This window comes from Panthera onca, chromosome C1 (genome assembly GCF_046562875.1).
Source record: "Panthera onca isolate mPanOnc1 chromosome C1, mPanOnc1 haplotype 2, whole genome shotgun sequence".
NCBI classification, from domain to species: Eukaryota; Metazoa; Chordata; class Mammalia; order Carnivora; family Felidae; genus Panthera; species Panthera onca.
The window spans coordinates 109,540,306-109,562,991 of NC_138346.1; the positions used below are offsets into that span (position 1 = coordinate 109,540,306).

The 22,686-nt window shown below is 49.3% G+C and overlaps 1 protein-coding gene across 1 annotated transcript in view; it reads left to right on the forward strand.

Moving 5' to 3' along the window:
- Positions 1–5,495: 5,495 nt before the first annotated feature.
- Positions 5,496–22,686, forward strand: part of GYPC (glycophorin C (Gerbich blood group)) — a 42,506-nt gene continuing 25,315 nt past the window's right edge. Inside the window, exon 1 of the mRNA XM_060625005.3 lies at positions 5,496–5,923. Within this exon, the coding sequence (XP_060480988.1) occupies positions 5,887–5,923 (37 nt within the window). The 5' untranslated portion in view covers positions 5,496–5,886. The remainder of the gene's footprint in view (positions 5,924–22,686) is intronic.

Here is a 22,686-nt window from a genome sequence, read left to right on the forward strand (position 1 = left end):
ACCATTCTGGTTCCCTCTTCTTAGTCACAGCTACATACCCCAAATCCCTCTGTCTTCTTGGCCAAAGGGAATAAAAGCCACAGCAAAGACTCTAAGGAGGAAACTGCCTCCTCTCTTAGTGGGCCCCAGACCTCAGCTGGAAGCAGCTAGAGTACAATTTTTTAGTTCAGGTTCACACCAACAACTTACTCACAAAGGGAAAGGGCTGTGACCCAAACAGGACTCTCTGAAAGTTAGTAATTCATTCTCTACCTCCTGGGAGATAATAATTTCCTTATGTGCTGGTGGGAACCGTTGGAGACTCATTTAGCAACTCCTTGCCTCCTTCCCTTGTGTCTCAGGGTTGCCAGCATGAAGAGTGCCATCAAGCTGGGCAGTAACACCAGGGAGTCCACCAGGGGCACTTGGATCCTCCAGGGACACTTGGATTCTCCAGGGACATTGGGATCCACCAGGGACACTTGGATCCTCCAGGGACAGTGGGGTCCTCCAGGGGCACTGGGGTCCACCAGGGACACTGGATACATGGATACAGGAGGGGTGCCAAGGAGACTGAACTGGTAGAATTTCCCCCACAGCAGAGCTTTAGGGTTGGACAGTCCTTGTTCCAATTCTAGCTGTCACTGAGTAGCTGTGTGAGCATGAGTAGTTACCTCTCCTCTCTGGTCCTCAGTTTCCTTTTCTGTAAAAGGAAGAAAAGGGAAAAGGAAGAAAAAAAAAGTCAGAAACAAAATGCCACCTACCCTGTAAGGATACTGTGACATATCAGTAACTTCACATGGGAGGGCCCAACACAGCACCAGGCCTGGCACGTTCTAGGTCCTCAGGAAATTGTTACTATCTGTATATTCCTATGTCTGCTGGGATGTGTTTTTCTGGAAAAATCACACTTGCTTAAGTGTTAGAACCACCCAGACTGACTTATGTGCTGGCTGTGTCCTTTTCACTGATTCTTCCCTGCCTGAGATTCAAACCAACCCCATCCTGACATTTCTCTATGTGGTTTTTCTTTCTTTCTTTCTTTCTTTCTTTCTTTCTTTCTTTCTTTCTTCTTTCTTCTTTCTTTTCTTCTTTCCTTCTTTCTTCCCTCCCTCCTTCCTTCCCTCCCTCCTTCCTTCCCTCCCTCCTTCCTTCACTGACTCCTTTCTTCCTTTCTTTCTTCCTTTTTTTTCTTCCTTTCTTCCTTTCTTTCTTCCTCTTCTTTTCTTCCCCCACTACCAGTCTGAAGCCTCTTCATGTGTCTCAATCCTAGTCTGTACTAGGTGGACTCTCAGAGCTGTCACCAATGCATAAGATTTTGCTTATGGTCACTTCCAACTACCCCAGCCCACCCAGTGTTCCTGCCGGGTTTCTGTGCTACTCTTCCACTCTTAAAGATACTGTTAGAAAGTTACCAGAGTCAGACCATTCTGGATGCTTACGACCTATCTACTCCCGGATGAGGTGCTGCTATAAGCTAGGGGCCTAGGCTGCAGCTCTGGGTCTAGCATGAGTCCCACAGCCTCACTGACCTTGGGCACCCTCTGCTCTGCCTGGCATGGCCAGAGCCAGCCTTTAGTAAAGTCTAGACAGAAGACAGCCTAGCAGCTCAATCGTAGCAGACAGCCTTAGACCTTCTTTCTCTCAGCCTTCAAACATCCTCACTCATGGATTCTTCTCAGAAAGATGTGTGTCCTGAGGGGAAAAGGGAGAGGCTCTTGGCCAAGGCTGCAGCCATTGATGTCTCTGTGTTCCTCTAGACCCCACCCTCCCACCTCCCAGCCCATGTTCCTCATTACTCACAGCTCCCCCTGCTTCTTCTCTCCACGCCTCTTAAAATATGCAGAGCCACAGTGTGGTTTTCTTAAAAGCTGCCAACTTGCCAATCAGATAAGTCAAGCTATGTTTCTGTGCTAATCAGAAAGAACCAGAAAAGGGCCCAAGGAGAAAATGTTCGCAATACACATGAAAAGACGTTGTTGTCTTTTGTGTATAAAGAGTTCAAGGAAATCAATAAAAAAAAAAAAAACATAAAACACCTTTCTGAATGAGAAACAGCATGAACAAAACATTCAGCCAAAAGAACATGCACTTTGTAAATAAGCATGACAGTATATTCAGCCTCACTAGTAATCAAGAAAATGCAAAGTCGAATAATTACATATTTCCTGTCCACAGAATTATCAATGATTTAAAATCTAATGCTTGATTCTGTCAAGAGGCTCTGAGAGGAACGCTTGACTGGGGAGAAGGTAAATTGTCACAGCCACAACTCATGAATGTATCAAAACCCTAAAACATAGTCCTAGCCTTTGATCCAGCCATTCCACTTGCTGGAATACAAGCTAAGGAGAAATATATGAAAAGTAGATATTTATGTGCATATGGTTTATCCCAGCAAAGAAAAGGAAACAACTTAGTAATTAAATCAAAGAGCTTTTATACTTGTATATGGGAAAATGGTCATGGCATAATGTTTGGTAGTGAAAACACAGCACTTAAAATCACACATTCAGTAAAATCTCAGTAATATAAAGCAAATGCCCACAAATGTGTAAAAGAGATTAGCACTTAATGTGCTAGACATTATGAGCAATTGTTAGAGTTTTTTTTTTTAACCTCTCCATTACATTTTTTTTAAACAAAGAACATCTTTTAATTTGATACAGGGCAAAAATTTTAATTAGAAATTTTAAAGGACCCAAGTAAAATCCGCCTGCCTCTACCTGTAAGAGCTCACAGACAAGGACTGCAGTAGGTCCCCTCCAAGAGGAAACCAGCACTATGCATGTGTGTGCATGTGTGTGTGGGCATTTGGGTGTACGTGTGTGTGCATGTATGTGTGTGTTTGGGTATATGTGTGTGTGTGTGCATGTGTGTATGTGTGTGTGCGTGTGTGTATGCGTGTGTGTGTGTGCGTGTGTATGCGTGTATTTGGGTGTGTTTGGGTGGGGATAAGTCAGGCAGGAATCCCCCTCATATGCACAACTCCCACCCTATGTAGTTCTGGGAAGGAAGTGAAAGTTCCCCTCTGGGGCCCCATCACACCCTCTCTGTCTGTGGTGAGCTCAGCAGGGTATCCCAACCACGTCCTGCACACATTACAGAGGCTGCCAGAGCTGAGTCCCAATCCTGGCTGCACTCCGTCAAACAAGTTCTTGTCACTGCTGCCAACCTCAATTTTCTCACTTTCAAATGGGCCGTTGGCAATATTCTCTTCGATGGTGCTTATGTGAATTAGATAACTGTTTTATTGTTATAAGATATAGCTGAGTTCTTGCTACTCCATTAATAAGCACCCAACACATCAAGATACACTGCATTTCTGTGACTTAGTATCAGACCCTTACCATAGAGTCTAATTTTTCATGTTATGATTTTACCTTCTCAAAATACTCCTCATTTCTTTAAAATTAGACACTTTTAGGATTAAACCTTCTAAACTATATCAAATGTTTCTCTGCTAGCTAAATGACTACTCACTATTAAACACTATTTATCTTCTTTTCAGAATGGCCTGAAGTCCTTACTATAAAGTGTGTCCATCAGGGGACAGGACCAATGTCTTCGATAACTTACACTTAATGTCTTTAACTTATTTGTTGAGTAAGATATTGTATTATTACATTATTATCTAATGCATCAGTCACAGCGACCTCACTTTGCAGATTGTTCCAGTTTCACAGATGAGAAAACTGAGGCTCAGAGTATTTGAGTAAAATGTTGAAGGTCAGCCACATAGAAGGCAATGAGGACTCAAACCCAGATGGAGTCCCAAAGCCTCAGTTCCTTGACGGTCCATGGTGCAGTCACATCCTCCACTTATGGCTGGATCCAAGAAGCTTTCGTTGTATAATAAATGCTACTCTGTTTTTGTATCCGACCTTAGAGTTTGTGGAGCTACCTTTCTTTAGTTTTTTGGCTTCCTCTCTGTAAAGGATTCTTGTTACATTTTCGTGCTTTAAATTTTTTTTTAACATTTATTCGCTTTTGAGAGTGAGAGAGACGGAGCATGAGTGGGGGAGGGGAAGAGAGAGTGGGAGACACAGAATCCGAAGCAGGCTCCAGGCTCTGAGCTGTCAGCACAGAGCCTGATGCGGGGCTCGCACTCACAGAAGGGGAGATCATGACCTGAGCCAAAGTCAGACGCATAACCAACTGAGCCCCCCAGGTGCCCCATTTTGGTGCTTTTAACCTGTCCTACTTTGGGAAATGACATAAGCAAATGTCTTATGATTATATCTAAAGGCCAGTTGGCTGTCAGTGAGGATCTAAAAGTCTCCCCACAGGTGTTCTCACAAGTGAGATGCAATGACCTGGGGACTTGTTCTTTGGTTACCTAGTGGCTCTTTTGGCCTCCTTTGGGCTCCCCAGCTGCATTTCAGATCATTGAAGTTCTTTAAATTATGAACTCTGAATACAGGGGATTCTATCATCTAACAAGGACTTATATGCTAAATTGTTGCTAGTTTCTAGTAAATGCCTTTTCTGTCCCACTGTTATTTATAGACATTGCTTCTGCAACTTTGAAATGCAAGTGCTCCTGTCTGCATTTTCTAGGCGAAGAAATGGAGACTCCAAAGTTTCCACACCTGGCCCAAAGCATTCCGTTGAATAGTTCCCTTCACATCAACATGTATATGTAGCATGGGAGTCTCACTAAGGATTTACAAGCAGTGTGAGTTTCTTCATCATCTAACTAATGAGAATTATGAACATTTGCCCACTGTGTCAAACAGGCCGTCCTCATCTTAATGCCTGGAGTTGGTCTAGCCCACATAGAGCTGGGCAAGGAGTCTGCTCTGCACACCTCCAGGGGGCAGCCTTACATTGTGTTCAACCTGGTTGGTACTCCCAAGGGCATATACATCGTGCAGACATCTGAAATGGTGCCCCGGGACTGCAGCAGAGCATCCTTACCTGGGAGAAGGGGAGAAGGTGTCACAGCTGGTGCATTGGAGGACCATCAAGTAAACAACATGAAAAGCCCCACAGGAAGGACCATCAGACATGAGGACAGGATGTGTCTTGGATCTGAGATTTAAAACCAGGCTGACATGGTCTCAAACTCCCTTGCCCTTCTCCCTGGTGGGGAGAGGGGAGAGATCAAATTTTGCATATAACATAGCATTCCTTCTCTGTGAGGTAGGCAGACTCCATTTAACTAACCAGAGTGTCAAAATCCATCTCAAAGTTTTTAACTGTCCAAGTAAAGTGAATTCTTTACAAACTCAACTATGTCTGGAAGCCTCAGACAAAAGTGATCCAAATAAATCATACGACCTTTGTCCAAGCAATCCCTTTTTCTAAGAATCTTTTCCAAACATCAGCCCACGGATGGGGACAGCGCCCTTGAGGAGAGCCAGCCAGGCAGGGACTTCCCAGGCCAACGGTGCCCCTCAGCCCTGAGTGGCCACACAGCCATCGAGTGGCCAAGCAGCCTGCCAAGATTCAAACACAGGTCTGTCCCTATTTGGTCACTGGCCCTAACAGTGCCCTGCAGGCCATCCTGTCACATCTGGGAGTTTTTCAGTCCTCACCCAGGGGAATTCTCCACCACAACCTCTGAGTCTGATAGCTGCAGATGGAAACAGAAACACAGAAAATGTGATTCTTGCGCAGGAAAGTTGGAACAGAGAAGAGTTCAGACGTGGGCGGGTGTGTGTGTGTTTAAAAAAAAAAAAAAAAAAAAAAAGGGTGGAAACCCCACCAGCCAAGTCTGCAGAAAAAAAATAAATGCAGTCTGCCTATCTGGGGCCGGAGCCCCTCCCCTCGGGCCGCCGGAGACCGTGACACAGGTGCCGCTTCCTCCCGGCTGCTGAGGGTCAGAAGCAGGCCCGCGCGCCCCTCGCCACCGCTCGGCTTCTCAGTGCCCCTGGCCCGACCGGCGCCCCGCACCCGCTGGCGATGAGCAGTCTCAACAGCACGTCGCCGCCCGACCAAGGTGAGTGCCCGCCGACGCCCCGCGGGGTTGCGCCCCAAGCCCCCGGGTCCTGGCGCTCCGTTCGTGCCTCTGTGCGGTGGCCGCGCGTATCCGCCGCGGGAACTTGCCCCAGGCCGGGAAGTAAGGAACCCCTGCGCGGAGGGAGGGGACAACGCCCGCCATGTGGCTCGGCCGCCCCGGGACGTGGGGGCAGATTCCGAGTAAACTTCAGGAAACTCAGCCGGTGCCCTGACTCCTCTCTGGGGCGGCGGGAGGGACGTGCACGCGGCGGGGGCATCTCTGGCCTTGACCCCCAGGGCGTTGTAATTCCTCTTTCTTGTTAAGAAGGCACATGCTTTCCTGCTGACGGGAAAGAGAAATCGGATACCCCGAGCTTCTCTGTAAGGGTGTTGGGGGACCTGGCCTGGCCTCCCCCACCCCTCCTCTGCCAATGGGCTTTTGCAGTAACAATATCAACAACAACAAAAACTTAAAATTTTCTTCTTAAAAAAGTGAATGTTTATTCCTCTTATCCCCAACTCTGCCCAGGTCTGCTCATTAGAAACTGTCAGAGGAGAGACATTCTGAGTCAGTGGTGTCATCCTGTTAAATAATTAATGTGATAATAGGGGTACTGGGGACACCCGCTCCTTTACAAGTCTTTAACATCCAGGTGGTTCTGTGGCCTCACCAGCGGAACTGGAGCATAGTGTACTGTGGCTAGGTCTGTGGTTGTGCACTATGTGCCTGTGTGTGTGTGGCCACTGGCATGCTTGTTTGGGGGTGAGTGGGGACAGGAGTCCTGGGGGGAGGGCCCCTCCGCCTACATTGGCATCAGGCGTGCCACTGATTAGCCAGGGGCCTGAGGCAAGCCAGCCTCTGTCTTAGCTCCAGCACCGTCCTCATCATCCGTGAAATGGGAACATAGGATATTCTTCTTTGGGTCCTGGGAAGGAAGCTCTGTGTAAAGGTCCCAGCATGGAGATGGACCGCTAAGGGCCCCATAAATGTCAGTCATCTTCATTTTTCATTTTACAGGAGACTGGATCTGGGAGCTCATGTTGGCTCCTGTTTACGTGTGTCCGTGAGTGTGAGAGTCAGACACTAGTGTGTGTGTGTGTGTGTGTGTGTGTGTGTGTGTGTGTGTGTGTGTTGGGGCCAGGGGTGAAGGGCAAAGCCACTGAGGAAGTGCAGGCAGGCTGCCACTCCCCCTTCTGGAGAGGCTGGCTCCCTCCCCAGGAGCCCTGCCCCGCCCCCTCCCTTAAGCAGTTCTCTAGGCTTCAAGTTTCAGACCATGACCAATGGCTGCAAACACTTCCCTTCTGGAGCTCAGAAGGATGCAGCCATCACTTGCATGCCATTCTAGATTACCCTTAGGACTCCATTTATGGCAGGCTCTTTGCCGTGAGAGAACTGTGGGGCCCTCTCTCTTGCTGCTAACTCAGGCAGGATGTGTCTATATCCTGTGTCAGTTTACATCACTGCTTCTCAGAACCAGAGGTTAGGAGAGGACCGCTTGGGCTCTGCCAGGCCTGTCCCCTACCCTCTGGCCTCAGCCAACTCCCGTAAGCCAGAGTGCCACAGTTACTGCGTAGGAGTCATGTGCAGAAATCCATTGCCTTGCCCTTGGATGGAAGGGGTGATTGCTCAGTGAGGAGATGGTCAGGTTTGTAGACTTTATTCAGAATTCACTGCCTCCGGCAGAAGCGGAAAGGGTTGCGTTAAGTGCCAAGTGAAATTCCATCTCAGACGTTGCCCAACGGCTCCAGATATATCCATGGCAGGAGGAGTCACAAGGCATTGGCACAATCAGCAGCTGGACCTTTCCAAGGGTGTCTGGGGTTGGGCAATTATTCCTGGGTGTTTGGGCAACAGAGGGGTGTGGGGTAAGAGGCATTCTGTGTTTGCAATGGAAACACGTGAGCCCATCGATAACGAGGAGGAAGAGGCAGTGCAGGGAGGTTGGCACCCCAGATCAGTTTCCCTCTTTGCATGGCAGATATTCATATATCAAATGGCCTTCTGCAGCCCCAACCAAAACACCTTCCAGAGACTGTGTGGCCACAGTGAGTCCAGCAAGCTCAAACTAAGAACAAATTTGAACAATAAATCAAGAGTAAATAATAGGAAAGAGAAAGATACCATCCCACCTCCAGAGCAATTTATCAATTTGTGAGAATCCTTCTAAAGTGTTATGTGTATACACAGCTACTTTCTGTTTTACAAAATAAAACTCACTTTATATATTCTCCTTCATCTTGCTTTTTTCTCATAAGAATATATGTCATCGTCAAATATAGACTAACTCATTCTTCTCAGGGCGTTGTATGAATATATAAATAAATTGGTTATTTTATTTAACCAGTTCCTACACCAATGGGCATTTAGGTTATGGACAATCTTTATTTGATTAAAAAAAAAAAAAAAAAAACAGACACAGTGCAGCCATGACAAGCCTTGTAAGCAGGCTTTATGTATTTACACCAATAGGTATAAATACATGTGTTTGTATAAATTTCGGGCAAATGCCCTCACACACAAATTTGATTTCTGGGACAAAGAGTGTGAACATTCAAAATGTTGAAGATACTAAAAAAAAAATGCCCTCTAAAAAGTCACATGAATTTCTAATACTCACCAGTAGCCCATGAAAGTCATTATTCCCCGCCCCCCATTCACCCTGTGTGGTTTACCTCTTAGCCAATCTAGTAAGTGAAACAGGTTGCCATTTTTGAACGTGCCTCTGTAATTCTAAGTGAGGTTCTGCATGTTTTCATATCTCCATACTGGATTTGATCCCACCTCCAATACCTGTGGGCTTTGAGGAGGTACACACTATAGCAGAACCTCAGTTTTCTCATCTGTGAGTGGGAATAATAACAGTGGCTTCGCAGGGGTCACGTGATGAATGAGAGAATAAGGGTTTGGCATCATGCCCAAGAATGGTGGTGACTGTGGCTGCTGTTGTGAACAGAATTTATCACAGTAGACCTGACCTGCGAGTGCTGGTAATCTCCAAAGTCTCCTTTACAGACAGTTGCTGTTTTGGCTTCTGATAACATAACAAGGATATCAGTACCCACGTGCTGAGCCTTGTGGTAGGGCCTTACGTGGGTCACCTTTCCATAGCCTGGTCTCATGGGCATTTTCTTACCTGTTTTGCAGATGAAACACTGTAGGCTTGGGGGACGATGTACCCCAGGCCCCCCAGGCACTGAGGAGGGCACAGCCAGGCTATGGACACAGGCTTTCAGACCCGAGAGCCAGCAGGGTCCAGCCTGAGGGGTGTGTGCAGGCAGGGCACTGTGGGGGCTGTGCCTGGGAAGTCACCACTGTAGCTTTGCACACAGAGGAACTGCGTGTGGCACGGGCGCTGAGAACCTGCCAACCAGGCACAGTTCCTCGGCCGAGCCTGTGTTCTAACCACAGTCTATGACCTCAGTCTACCACTGCCTACTGTAGTTCCCTGTTCTGTGGTTGGGCCCGACCCACACCAGGCCAGCTGCTGCCCTTCACCCTGCCTTCCACAGCCTGCTGAGGCTGTCCCCTGGAGCCTTTTCCTGTGGACTATCCTGATGCCCAGACTGCCCTGCCTCTCTAGCTTCATTTCCAGGGCTCTCTGGGTATCCCCACCACACATGTACCCATGCCCATGCACACGCACATTCACACCCACATACACACACACAGCCTGCCTGCCTCACTCCTGTTCATCCCATAAAGCCAAGTTTATGACCCCCAACCTCCCTGGGCCTTCCCTGAACACTAGAAGACCACCCACCGTGGCCCTGGGGACACTGTAGCCACCCCCCAGATTCCTGGATCTGTCCTGGAAATTCTGACCTCCTAAGGGGCTCCATGACCTTACCCACTCCCTCCTTGAGGCCTGGTCCAGAGAGGTGAATGCTCCCAGGTCTGCATCCATTCCACACGCTGAAATTGCCTTTTAAAAATCATAGGGGCTCCTGGGTGGCTCAATCAGTTATGTGACAGACTTTGGCTCAGGTCATGATCTCACCTTCTGTGAGTTCAAGCCCCGCGTCGGGCTCTATGCTGACGGCTCTGAGGCTGGAGCCTGCTTCTGATTCTCTGTCTCCCTCTCTCTCTGCCCCTCCCCCACTCATGTTCTGTCTCTCTCAAAAATGAATAAACATTAAAAAAAAAAAATCATTCACTCAATAGCTCCTAGTCCAGCACTTGGCATATACATGGAGGTCAGTGACTAATAAGTTAAAATGGACAGAAAGTCAAAACGAAACAAACTCTAAGAACAGGACTGCTGGGCCCTGGCACTCACCGCCTGGCTCTTTCGCACTCCTGCACTGATTCTCACCTCCTGTTCTCCCCCAACACCCCAACACCTTGCCTAGGGTTTTCTCCACATCTCTCTGTCATCTGAACTTCCGAGGCAGTGCTGGTTCCTGCCTTTAGTTAGTATGCATTTTCACTCTTGCACATTCTTCCAGAACAAATAGCGTGCAAAAGTGTAGCCAATGGCAGATGCTGACAAGAGCGGTTTTCCTCTCGTGCCAGCAGGCGCTGAGCCCAGGACACTGGATTCCATCACAGGTCAGGCGGGCGTGGCAGGCTCTTTGCATGACTCCCTCAGAGAGCCTGCAAGGTTGTCACCACTGCACACACAGCCCCTGTGGCCCCAGCCACAGTGGCCCAGCGGCCCGGCACAGCGGTCTGAGCCCTTCCTCCCCGCCAGGCATCTTTACCCCTCTTGTTGGTAACTCTGACACTGACCGGTTGCTGGAGGCTCAGTGTGGACCACTCTGAGAAGTAGAAACTCCAGGGGGACCCGGTCAGAGGGAGCCCCCACAATTACCTCTGAGAGCGCGACCTGGTTCCCACAGGAAAGAGAGGAAACTTCCCTCAAGCTTCTTAGCCGGGGAAGGGAAAGGTTCACATTTTGATATCGACCAGAGCACCTGTTGTTAACAAGGCCTCCCTCAGCAGAAGCTACGGCTAACTCTTGAACACCAGGGCTTTGAACTGCGTGGGGCCACTGTTACGTGGATTTTTTTCGATAAATACAGTACACGCTGTAAATGCATTTTCTCCTACTTATGATTCTCTTAATAACCTTTTCCTTCCTCTAACTTTCTTTGTTGTGAGGAAACACTACATAAGCCATATAACATAACAAAATCTGTGTCAATGGACTGTTGAGGTTATTGGTAAGGCCTCTGGTGAACAGTTAAGTTTTGGGGGGAGTCCAAAGTTACATATGGATTTTCACCTGTGTGCGGGGTCAGCACCTCTCACCCCCTACGTTGTTCAAATGTCAGCTAACCCCCCAGAGGTATCATTAGAACCTATCTGACCTGGAGGAAGGGACATAACCAACACCAGCCCACCCCACCCATCCTGTCCCACCTGAAGGGTGAAAAAAGAATGAGAAACACTTGTGAAGTTCACGGTCCAGAGGCACAGGCTCCTACTCACAGAACCGTGGGCCACTTCCTCTGCCCCACCCCACCACGCTGTCACTGCGGTTCCTTCTACCCAATAGGTCATGCCCGACTGTCAACAAAATTACAAGACCCACTAAAAGGCAAATAATACAAATTGAAGAGACAGAACAAGCCTCAGAACCAGACGTGGCAGGGATGTTGGAAGCTGACCCGCACGTCACTTGCAGAGCCCGTGTCCCCTTTACCTGCACACAAAGCATGTTTTTAAGAGGGGTACAAGCATACAGCCGCCCAGCTGATCCCAGGCTGAGCCCTGCCATTTCTTCCCCTTGGAAAAATTTTCTCCTGGAATGGAGAAGCTTTGCGTTTTAGCCGTGGGCACATATATTCTCACCAGAGTCTTAGAGTGAAGGACATTACGGTTTGCTAAATCAAACCCAGATAATGCAGTCATGCCTGCCTGCCTTTTGTGTTGGGCCCCAGTCTGTGATTTCTGCATTCACCAGGCAGCATGGCCCACTGGCTATGACATGGTACTTGCTCCTGAGAGGCTCACCAGACTCCAGGACCTTGCACGCCACCTTCAGCCAGCGGAGGCTTCGCGTTCAGGTCCCCCTTCTGCACTTTTGAAAACCGTTTGACTAAATTCACTTTGTACCAATTTGCTGGTGATGAAGAGGTCAGACTGAAGAGGTCAGAGGTTTGAATCTGAACCCGTTCTGACCTGCCTGTGGCCTTGAACGTGTCGCTGGGCTCCCTGCGTCCAAGTTCTTCCTCCAGGACAGTGCTGGCTTTGTCCTAGACAGTCGCACAGGACCCCCACCCTCAGAGGGCCCCACACTCTCAATGCTCTGCAGTCACTCCCTTGAAATTCTTCGCTTTTGTAAAGGGGCCCCTGTTTTCAATTCGCACTGGGCCCCACAAATTCTATAGCCAGTCTTGAGCCACTAAATGGGGATAATAATAATTTCTACCTCAGGCGTTTGTTCTGAGGATTAAATGTATTAGCCTAGATAAAATTCCTCCCGTAGCACCTGGTGTATGTTAATCACTGCCACTTACTGAGTGCTTGAGTGTGTTGTAAATGAATGCTGGCTCACTCCCCCTGCCCAGCTCCCTCCACGCTCCTCAGTCTCTGTCCAGGTTTGCCCATTTGCTGTTGAAAATAGTACCTGAGGCCAAGATGGCAGAGTCTGCCCAGGTCTGTAGGGCCTGGTCGAGGACCTCTCCAATAGCTCTGGCAAGCTGCTCCCTCCCGAGCTGTGAGTGAATCAGAGGGGGTGCAGTAGGGGGAAGGTAGCCCAGAGAGGGTGTGCAGACCACTGTGACCTCAACACCAGCTGTGGCCTCAGCAATGGGTTTCCTTACATGGTGCCTGGTGGACCCTCCTTGTTCCATTATCCTCATCTGAACACCAGCCCCTGAACAGTAGGGGCTCAGCTGTCCTGTTCTCCATGGGGAAGAGTAGACTCCTAAAAACACTGAATGAATGAATGAATGAATGAATGAATGAAAAGGTCTAGCCCATGCAGGCCAAGCCTGATGTACACAAAGTGCAGTGGGTCCCAGTACTCACCTCCCCACCCCCATCCCCTAAAGTGGCCTCCGAGCTCCTCTTGGTTGAGCCCACCAGCTTGTCCCAGCCCTGCACTCCTTACGCACCATAACCTGTGTTACCCCCCTACCCATCTCACCCACCACCTCTCAGTGCCTTCTCTCCTGGCTCCCTTCTCTTTTTCTTCAACGCTGCCAATTGTGTGGGTTCACAGCCAGGACTCTGCCAGGTGCTCCTTAATGCCCGGGCTCCCCTCTCTCCTGGAAGGGCTCCCCTTGTCCAGCCTACAGCCCACCCCTGAACTCCTGCAGGGGACCTGAGCCTTGTTTCCTCTGAGACTGGCTTGTCATTTGAATTGCCATCCTTCCACTTCTACCAAAATTCTCGTTTTAGTGAATTAATTTCAGCTATGGTTGACAATCCCGAGTGATCTTTTTTTTTTTTTTTAATTTCACAATCTCTTTTTTTTTCCCTCTTGTTACAAACTCTAAATTATCCTTACTCACTGTCCTCTTATGGTGATGGTCTCCCTGACTCAAAGGACAGAAAGTAGACTTCACTTCCCATATGCTATCTCATTTTGCCTTGTAGCCACCCTAACTAAGGGAGGTATTTTTATCTCCATCTTGCATATGATGGCACTGAAACCTAAGAGGCAACCAGCGTGGCTTGCGGAGAGAGCCACAGCCAACCCCTCACACTCAGGCTCACATACGGTGGATTCAGGCTCACGTTCAGCGAGTTTTTCTAGGAAGGCTCAGCCAGGATTAACCCACATAGCAGGCAAGTGCTTAGAACCCAGGGTGCTTTTAGATATCCACAAAAATGTACATTTCTTTTACAATGAAAAGGAAGAAAGGGGTGCCTGGGTGGTTCAGTCAGTTAAGCATCTGACTCTTGATTTTGGCTCTGATCATGCATGATCTCCCAGTTCATGAGTTTGAACCCTGCATCAGGCTCTGGGCTGACAGTGCTGAGCCTGCTTGGGATTCTGTCTCCCTTTCTCTCTTCCCCTCCCCTACTTGCTCTCTCTCTCTCTCTCTCTCTCTCTCTCTCAAAATAAATAAACATTTAAGAAATTTTAAAAAGAAAAGGAAAAAATGAACTTTTGAGACTAAACATTACATTTGTCTTTATACCTATGCCACTGTAAAATACAGCTTTTGGTATTTTGGGGGAGAAGGGACCCATAAACATAAAGCACCGAGGTCCAAAACGGTCACCCTGCAGCCCTGCCTGGCTCAGCACAGCTGAGGCCAAGGGACCGGGTGCCTGCCTGCTGCTCCCTGCACTGCCGTTCCCCCCGCCGGACTCTGCCCTGCTCCCAGCACTGTGACCCCTGCTCCCAGCACTGTGACCCCTCTGCGCATCTGTCCTGCCTCAAATCCTCACACTTTTTTCCCCTGGCAGTCCTGCCTAACCCAGCAGAGCCCTGGGGGCTGCGCAGCGGTAGTGGCTGCTTCTGGGCCTGCCCTGTACCCCAGCCTTCAGGAGATTTAGAGTCAAAAGTAAATGCTTGAGAGAACCTAGGTCTCTCTCTCTCTGTCTCTCTTTCCCACCCCACCCCCCATCTCTCTATCTTTCTCTTACTCTCTTGGCTATTTAAGCCATGAAATTAGGTTGTTCTCCACTTTAAAAAGTTTTGAAAAGAATAAGTTTTCTTTGCCCTGTTTCACTATAACAGAAACAATCACGTTCGCTGGAGAACTATGTGTATGACCAAGAGGAAAGGTATAGGATGACTGTTTCTAGAGCGGAGGTGACTTGGAGATGCATGTGTGTCAGGCAGGTGACAGCTGGAAGGCAGTTTCAGAGAGAGATCTGGGCAAAGATAAAGACGGCCTGGGGGCCCCAGTAAGGAGCTGGGGGCTGTGAAGAGCCTGCTGGGGCTGCACGGATCACCCCAGACAACGTGGGTCTTCACACAGGCACAAAGGGGCCGCGGGGGGGGGGAGGGGGGGGAGGGGGGCGGAGAGTACTTTGCTCCATGCTGTCTCTGTTCCCCTCCAGACCCAGCGACCATATACGGGATACCTTGTTTCATCCTGAAGGCGTTGCACACACGTAGATGTTGTTTGTTCCAGTTTAGGAATACGGAAACTGAGTTTTAAAAAGTCGTGTCCCCAGGCCCTCGCCATGCACCACAGGCACTGTCCAGCCTTGAGCTCCGTGTGTCTCCCTCTGCCTCTTGGATGTGGCTCCCCGCCAGGGCAGAAGGGGGGCTGCCCGTGACCCCGTGCCCTTCTGCTCAGCTCTATGCAGCTCCGAGGTCACTATCAGAAAAAAAAGGCCTTTTTTTTTTTATCCACCCACCCCAGGCCACTTGTGCTCAGCTCTAACCTCCTCTGCCGGCCCACACCTGCCAGCCCAGCAGCTGCTAATGAAATGCCCGCAGTGGCACACAAGGGCCGGGCTGTGGCTGTGAGTGCCTTGCCAGCCAAGGCCAGCCCACACATAGGTCTCGCTTTCCCCCAGGGAAGCAGTGGGCAGCTGCCTCTCAGGTTCACCGCAAGGACACTGGGAGAGAATGAAGCCCCCACCAATTCCTCACCAATTCCTGGGATGCCTCCACCACAGAACCACCCCTGGGCTGGCAGCTTTGTCTTCTGTTAAGATACTGTTAAGATACTAGCAGCCGCAGGACCTTTCCTGCATTGTGCGGTACTTTGCCAGGCACTTTCAAATCTGTTCCCCTTCTTCATTCAAGAGAGACTGTTCTCCCTCTCTATGAGGAAACAAAGTAAACCTCGGAGAAGTCAAGTGACTTTTAAGAGTTCCCACAGCCAAGGGTAGTAGATGGAACAAGGCTGTGACGCAGGCTGAATCTTCTGGGGGTGTGTTGTTTGTGCCACAGAAACTCATTCATCAGGTTCTGAAGGGGGTGATAGGATGCAAGGACTGCAGGGTCACCAAAAGGGAGACACTTTGACACTGACCCTACATTCTCCTGTATATCCACATGTACACACATGCACAAGCACACACACACACACACACACACACACACACACACGCATACTCACGTACACACGTGCATGAACAGGTGCACACACATACACACACACACACAGTCCTTACCACTTCCTTACAGTCATCAGCAACAGACTGGTGTCACCCCCAGGTTCAAGGTGGGGAGGAGCTCTTTTGGGTTCTAGTTTGGCCTGGGGCAGCGTGGACAGGCGTTTAGTCTATGGGTCCTATGACCTCACAGAGACAGCTGGAGACAAATGTGAGAAGTGCTGTCTACAAGCATCTTTGGCCTTAGGCATGCTTTTGAAACTATTTCCTCTTCCACTAGTTTTCAGACAGCATCCCATTTCTCTGCCTTGGTCTGGTATCCCTGCAATACATCTGACTATCAGCGGTCTGTTCTGTCTGTGATCTCTTTTGAGGTCAGTGTGATGTCCAGGCCAGATCCCCTTTACCACCACCCACCCCCCATTGTGGCAGACAGGGACACACAGGTCTGAAGAAGGCAGCAAGGTTGTTTTGGTTATTTGGGATTTGGACTCAGCATTGCCTCTCCCCATTGAACCCATCCCAAGTCTATTAACAAAGGCAACAGTCTATTAGTAAGTCCATTAATAAAGACAGCCTTCTCTCTGGTGGGTTATCTATGCAGCCCATACATGTACCAGTAGTTAAATTTAGGGCTGGTTTCCAGATTTGATCTTTACACACACCCTCTTCACCCCCAGTCTATCACATGATCTGGATCATGTCTTCAGGGATCCCTTGGGTAGCCGGTGACACAAGCCATGAGCCTTCTGGTGAATCCAGTCCAGAGCACAATCTTCAGATCACCATAATCAAATCTGATGCACTTTGATTCTGATCCAATGAGCACCACCGTGCAAGGGGCCACACAGGAGACATAGGGGACCCTGTCTTCAAACGGTCTTCAGCCTCACTGGGGAAGCAAGACCCAGGAATATCAGAGGGCAAAGGAATTCAGAACACCCTTCAGGTTCATGCAACTGTGCAAGTCCCCTCTGGAATAAAGGCCATGTATCCCTGAAATTCCAAAAGAAGTAGCTTCTCACCTCGGGTCTCCACTCCAAACACACACACACAGAGACACACACAAAATGGTGTCACAACTATAAATCTCCATTGCAGTTATTTTCAGCAGAAAGGACATTCCCCCAAAATAAATTATCAGATAAAGTCTAGAAATACAAAAGAGATAAAAGTTTATTTGATGTCTGTTGACTTGAGGAGAAGAAGTGAGTGACCACACTTCAGGGGCCCCTTGTAATGGTTCACTCTCAAGTTATCACTGGACACCAAGGGCTTTGTGAAACCCAGTCTGCAAATTCCTCCTGCCTGGTGCCAAAGCCATAATGGTTCACTGATGTCCAGTCACTGTTGGTTGTCAGTGATGATACCTGGGAGCTTGGATCTCAGAGGATCTTTCCATCGTGGATGTTTCCATCACATAAAGCCAGAAAATGCTCTCACTGTGGTTAAATGTTTGCCTATGGCCAGATTGTAATGGATGCCTAGCGGTCAATCACTTTACCAATGAATTCCATGGGGACAGTTCTTACCAACTTCAGGACCACTATGCTCAGACTCCATGAAAACCTGAAAAGTGGGAAGGGAAATTGGATGGAAGTGTCCATTATGAAAGCAATTTATGCACAAATTTTTACCAACCACCATATACATTCCTGGTTCTTCAATAGAAACACACATCTTGTCATCTGTCCTAGGGATTAAGGAGGAAACAGATAAAGTATAAGACAATATCCCTGCCCTCAAAGTATTTTTGGGTTTGTTGGAGCAAACAGACACACATCATAATAGGAATAAAAAGCGACCCATCCTCCTAGGGGGAAATTTCTTATCACATAAATTCAGGTTGCAAACCAAATTGCCTATATCTTGTGATTATTCACTGAAATAGCTAAATAGATATCGAGATATTTAAAGAGTAACTTAAAGTAATATAGCCCTCAGATGTAAATTATGACCTAATATTAGCTAATATTGGTAGGTAATATTAAATTATGATGAATTTCTACTTTAACCAGATAGAGTTTTATCTCAGGTTAAGATTTTGTGCTTGAAAAAACAAGTTGTCAATGATCAACATTGATTCTTGAGAATGTTCTAACTTCGGGGAATGACTTCGGGAAAGATACATTGCAAGGATGTAAAAAGGAAAACTGGTGCAAATGTATGCGGTCCCCACGATGTGCAGGGATGATCTGACCTGTCAGAAGAGCTGAGAAAATGTTCACTGGTCATACTCACCAGTAGCCATCATCCTCACCATCACTGTGAGGTGGGTGCTGTGGGTGACACCCCCATCTTCAGGATGCAAGACATTGCCGTGAGTGGTAGGGCTGTGATTTGAACGCGAGGGGTGGACCCCTGGGCTGTCTTTTAACCCATGCGCACTGCCACCATCGGTGGGTGCAGAAAATGGGGAGTTTGCAAGGAGAACAAAGTTTTCTTTCATAGGAGGAGGGAAAGAAAGTTGGTTCCAAAGGATTTTTTAATTACATTTCTGGATGTGGGTCTCTGGTAATTACCCCAGGTCATCTCCTATTTAAGAATCATGGAGCTTCCGAAAAGACCTTTCAGAATGTGCTATTTTTAAACAACTCATTTGAGTGAAGTGACGTTTGTCACTCACTGAAAAAGCAAACAACTCTGGGAAAAGTCAAAATATGTCTTGGAGGACAGGGCAGTCAAAGGGGGAGGAATCCACAGTTTTCCTTCAAATTTCAGAGCTCTGAGGCTGTGTTTCCCATTCTTGAGCCCTTCTGGGCCATTTGTTTCCTGAGGCTTTGGTCTCGCCTATTTTCCCTGTTCTTCCTTTTGTTTCCAGGGTGGTGCTTCTGGGGCAAGCCAACTCTGAGATTCCACTGCCTTGGAGGCACAATTATCTGAGTTCCTGGCTTTATCTTGCCCTCCTTGTCTAGGGGCTGTGGAAACAGAAGGCTGACTGTCTAGGCAGATAAAAGGCTGACCTCCCACTGCCCTGCCTCCTGCCCACCCCCACCCCCACCAGGGTCCCTCATGGTTTTCCTTTGAGCTCCTATGAGAGGGCCCTCCCCAAGGGGGAATGAGTGCTTGGCAGCATTCTCCTCTGCTCAGGTTCATGATGTCTCTGAGCCGACAACCCCCTACTCAGGGATGTTCGGACTGCAGCAGGCCACTGCCTGGGCCTCCTCTGGCCTCCCTCGACCCAGCCCTTAGAATGTAGCCAGGCTGTGGCCATTTCTCTTCTTCTGGGACCCAACACCCTGGGGGCTCAGGACTCCCTGGAGAGTCCCTATGTGACAGGGCTGGGACAATCAGTGCAGTTGACCAGAGAAGGTACACAGGGCCAAATCAGAGAGGCCCAGGCCACTGCCCTCACCAGCAATGATGGCTTCAACCCCATGCAACGTTTAACTCAGAGGCAGGACCCCACCCCACCCATGCCACCTTGTCAGCTACTGTCGGCTCCACCACTAAGCAGTGAGGATGACTTTGGGATAGTCACCTCGCCCCCTTTGGCTTCCGTGTCCCTGATGCTTATGTCCTCACAACTTCATGGGATGTCCGGGATGCAATGAGCCCCAGGTGCCACCAAACTCTGCAATCTGTGGAAGCAGCCATGGCAGTGGACAGAGGGCCTGCATTCGAACAGCTGAGCATTGCACAGGTTAAAGTTCACGCCTCAGGTGTGACAGACCTGGGTTCAAGGTGGAACTGGGTCACTCGATAGCTTCCTCCCTGTGGGCACCTTAAATGAGAAGATGTGGGTAAAGGCCCAGGCCAAGGGTGGGACAAATTCTTGATAAATATTAGCCTGAGTGGAAAGAGAGAGACTTAGTGATACAGACTTTAAACCAAGGGTCTGCAAATTAAGGCCCATGGCGCAAATCCAGCCTGCCACCTGCTTTTATAATTAAAGTTTTATTGGAACACAGCTGCATCCATTCATTGATATAGTGTCCATAGCTGCTTTGTTGTAACAGAGACCATATGGCCCTCAAACCCTGAACTGTTTACTACCTGGCCCTTTATCAAAAAAAAAGTTTGCTGACTCCTGACTTAAACCAACAGAAAAATCTCTAATGGCTCAACTTCCAGGCCTAGAGCCCACCTGGGCCCCATTGCCCCTCTTTCTGACAAGAACCCATGGAAGAAAGACCAGTGCTGAAGGTCAAGGACCAGACATCAGCCAGGAAGGCTCAAATGGGCCAGGCTGGGGACACACAAAGTGCCTTGGTTCCCATCACTTGATCTACCAATGCCCAGGCCACCAAGGAGAGGGCCTTTGTTATAGTCTTTACTTTCTCTTGTCCTCCAATCATCTACCTGTCAGTACAGGCACTCAGAGCTCTGCTGCTGCCCTGCAGAAAATCCTCACCTTACCTTGACAGGGATGAGAGGAAAGGCAATATATCAGACAGGGCCCCCTGGACCTACAGCGAAGGAGGGCCAGCCAGCTCACCTCCTGAGTTCAGAAAACAGTGCTTCTCACCCAGGGCCCAGGCAAGGGAGAGGGACACCTCTCAATTTGGGCAGGAGTTGGGCCAAGTACATTGCCTCCTGACCTTACTGAAACCTCCTACCCCTTTGGGGGGTTATCCTGTCACCCCTCTTTTCAGATTTGGAGCTGGATGCTCAGAAGCGTGTCCACATTTGACCAGTTATAAAATGGTGGATCCCTGAGTCTTCACCCATCTTCTCCTGTGCCACCTACACTAGTTAGCTAGTAGGCCAGGAGTCACATTCCATGACCATATAGTGAGGACCAACTGTGTGCCAGGCCCTACTTGAGGTTCTGGGGAAATGACAGTGAACAAACCAGCAGTAATCCCAAAAGGGAGTTCATATTCTATTGGCGTTGGACAGGTAGATACCAGACACATGGGGATAATGCCCAGTACATCAGATAGTGCTGAGTGCTAGAGAGGACAACCAAGCCAAGAAGGGATATAAGGAAGACCAAGGGATGAGGGAGGTACCATTTTAAAGACCATGGCCAGAGAAGTCTTCACTGGGAAAGATGATGTTTGAGAAAGACCTAAAGGAAAGCCAGTGAGTCAAACGGGAATATCTGAGAGAGGACATAATAGGCAGAGAGCACAGCAAGTGCAAAGGCCCTGAGGTAGGAGGAGGGCTGGTCTGATCAAGGAATAGCCAGGAGACAGTGTGACTGGGTAGGGGGAGGGGAGGGCAGGAAGTGGTCAGAAGGAGATGAAGTCAGACAGGTGAGGTGGCAGAGAGACAGTGGGACCATCTGTCAGCACCTGTTGTAGCAGCTGGAAGCCCACCATCCTCCTGAGTCTTGGGGCCTGCAAACCTCCTGATAGAATGTTCCAGACCCTAGGAAAGGAGCCATTGAGCACCTCAGCTAATGCTCCAGCAAAAGACTAAGGAGCAAGGCCCTGGGCGAGCCCTGGCAAGTGGTGAGAGTGAGCAGGAGGGAAGAAGGAGGTAAGGAACTTCTAAGGGGTGCCTGAAATACAAGAAAGTGGGAGACAGGAGGGACTGTACCAAGAGCTGCATTTGTCCTCAGCCGTCCTGAGAGGTGCCTTAGTGGAGTGCACAGGCACACGCACACCCAGGCCAGCTTCCAGAAGCCTCTCTGAAATTGCTAGTTGCGTCTGCTGGGTCTGAAGGTTTTCTGCTGGATTGTGCTGGGCCCTACAGGGACTGAGTGTGAGTGCGGGGTGGCAGTGGGGGGCAGGCCCCATGCACCTGCAGTTCCCAGGGCACTAGGACCCCAGAGGAGCAGCTCAGAGCAGAAGGATGTGGATCAGCCCCACACCTGCAGCTCTGGGTCCACAGAAGCCCTGGGGGCAGCCACCCAGCAGAGAGCACAGAGCAGCAACCTTCTCCCCTGGGGTGGAGGGTCTGGCCTGGAAGGGGGTAGAGAAGACGACCCTGAAGGGGTGTGGACAAGGGTGGTCTGCCCTGCTGCTCCTGGGGTCCAGGCTGCCACCTTGCTGGGGAAGGACGTCGCTGCGCCCTGTTCAGCCTCATCCAGTCTTTCCTGGCAGAATGAGAGCACAGCCCAGAATACAGGCTCCTTCTCCCTGAAATCAGAGAACTGAAGAGACAGCTCAGGCTCAGACAGCTCAGGTTAGAGCCCAGGATTCCACCACCTCAGGTTCTCCCAAGCACACCCCCACCACCCATGTGCAAGGTGCAAATTCATACAACTCCCTGCACCCCCGGAGGTCCGGTTCATAAGACCAGGAAAGATGTTGAGAGGCTATTTACACCTGCTTTATATTTGCACGCTTCTCTGTTGAGTCTGATGAGCAGTCCAGACAGCAGTTCAGTTAAGTGACCAAAGCCACTTGAACACGGACACAGGAGCTCATCCTGTGTGCCTCCTCTCCTCAGATAATATGATCCCAGTGGGAGAATCCAGTTTCTTTCTTTTTTTCTTTTTTTTAAGTTTATTTCTGAGACAGAGAGAGATAGAGCATGAGTCGAGGGAGGGGGATAAGAGAGGGAGACACAGAATCCAAATCAGTCTCCAGGCTCTGAGCTGTCAGCACAGAGCCCCAGGCAGGGCTCAAACTCATAGACTGCGAGATCATGACCTGAGCCGAAGCCAGATGCTCAACTGACTGAGCCACCCAGGTGCCCCTGAGAATCCAGTTTCTGCTGGAGTGACTGACTTCTCACTTGCTCCACCCGAGGGCCTGTTGGAAGTCAGGCCACCTGGGCTGTACCTGGGCTGTACTCAGGATGGCTGGCACACACCAAAGCCATTCACATTTCCTACCTCACTCTGTCCTCACCCAACCTGGAACAGCGGAGCGGGGAGGGCCAGAGAGGCTGTTGGC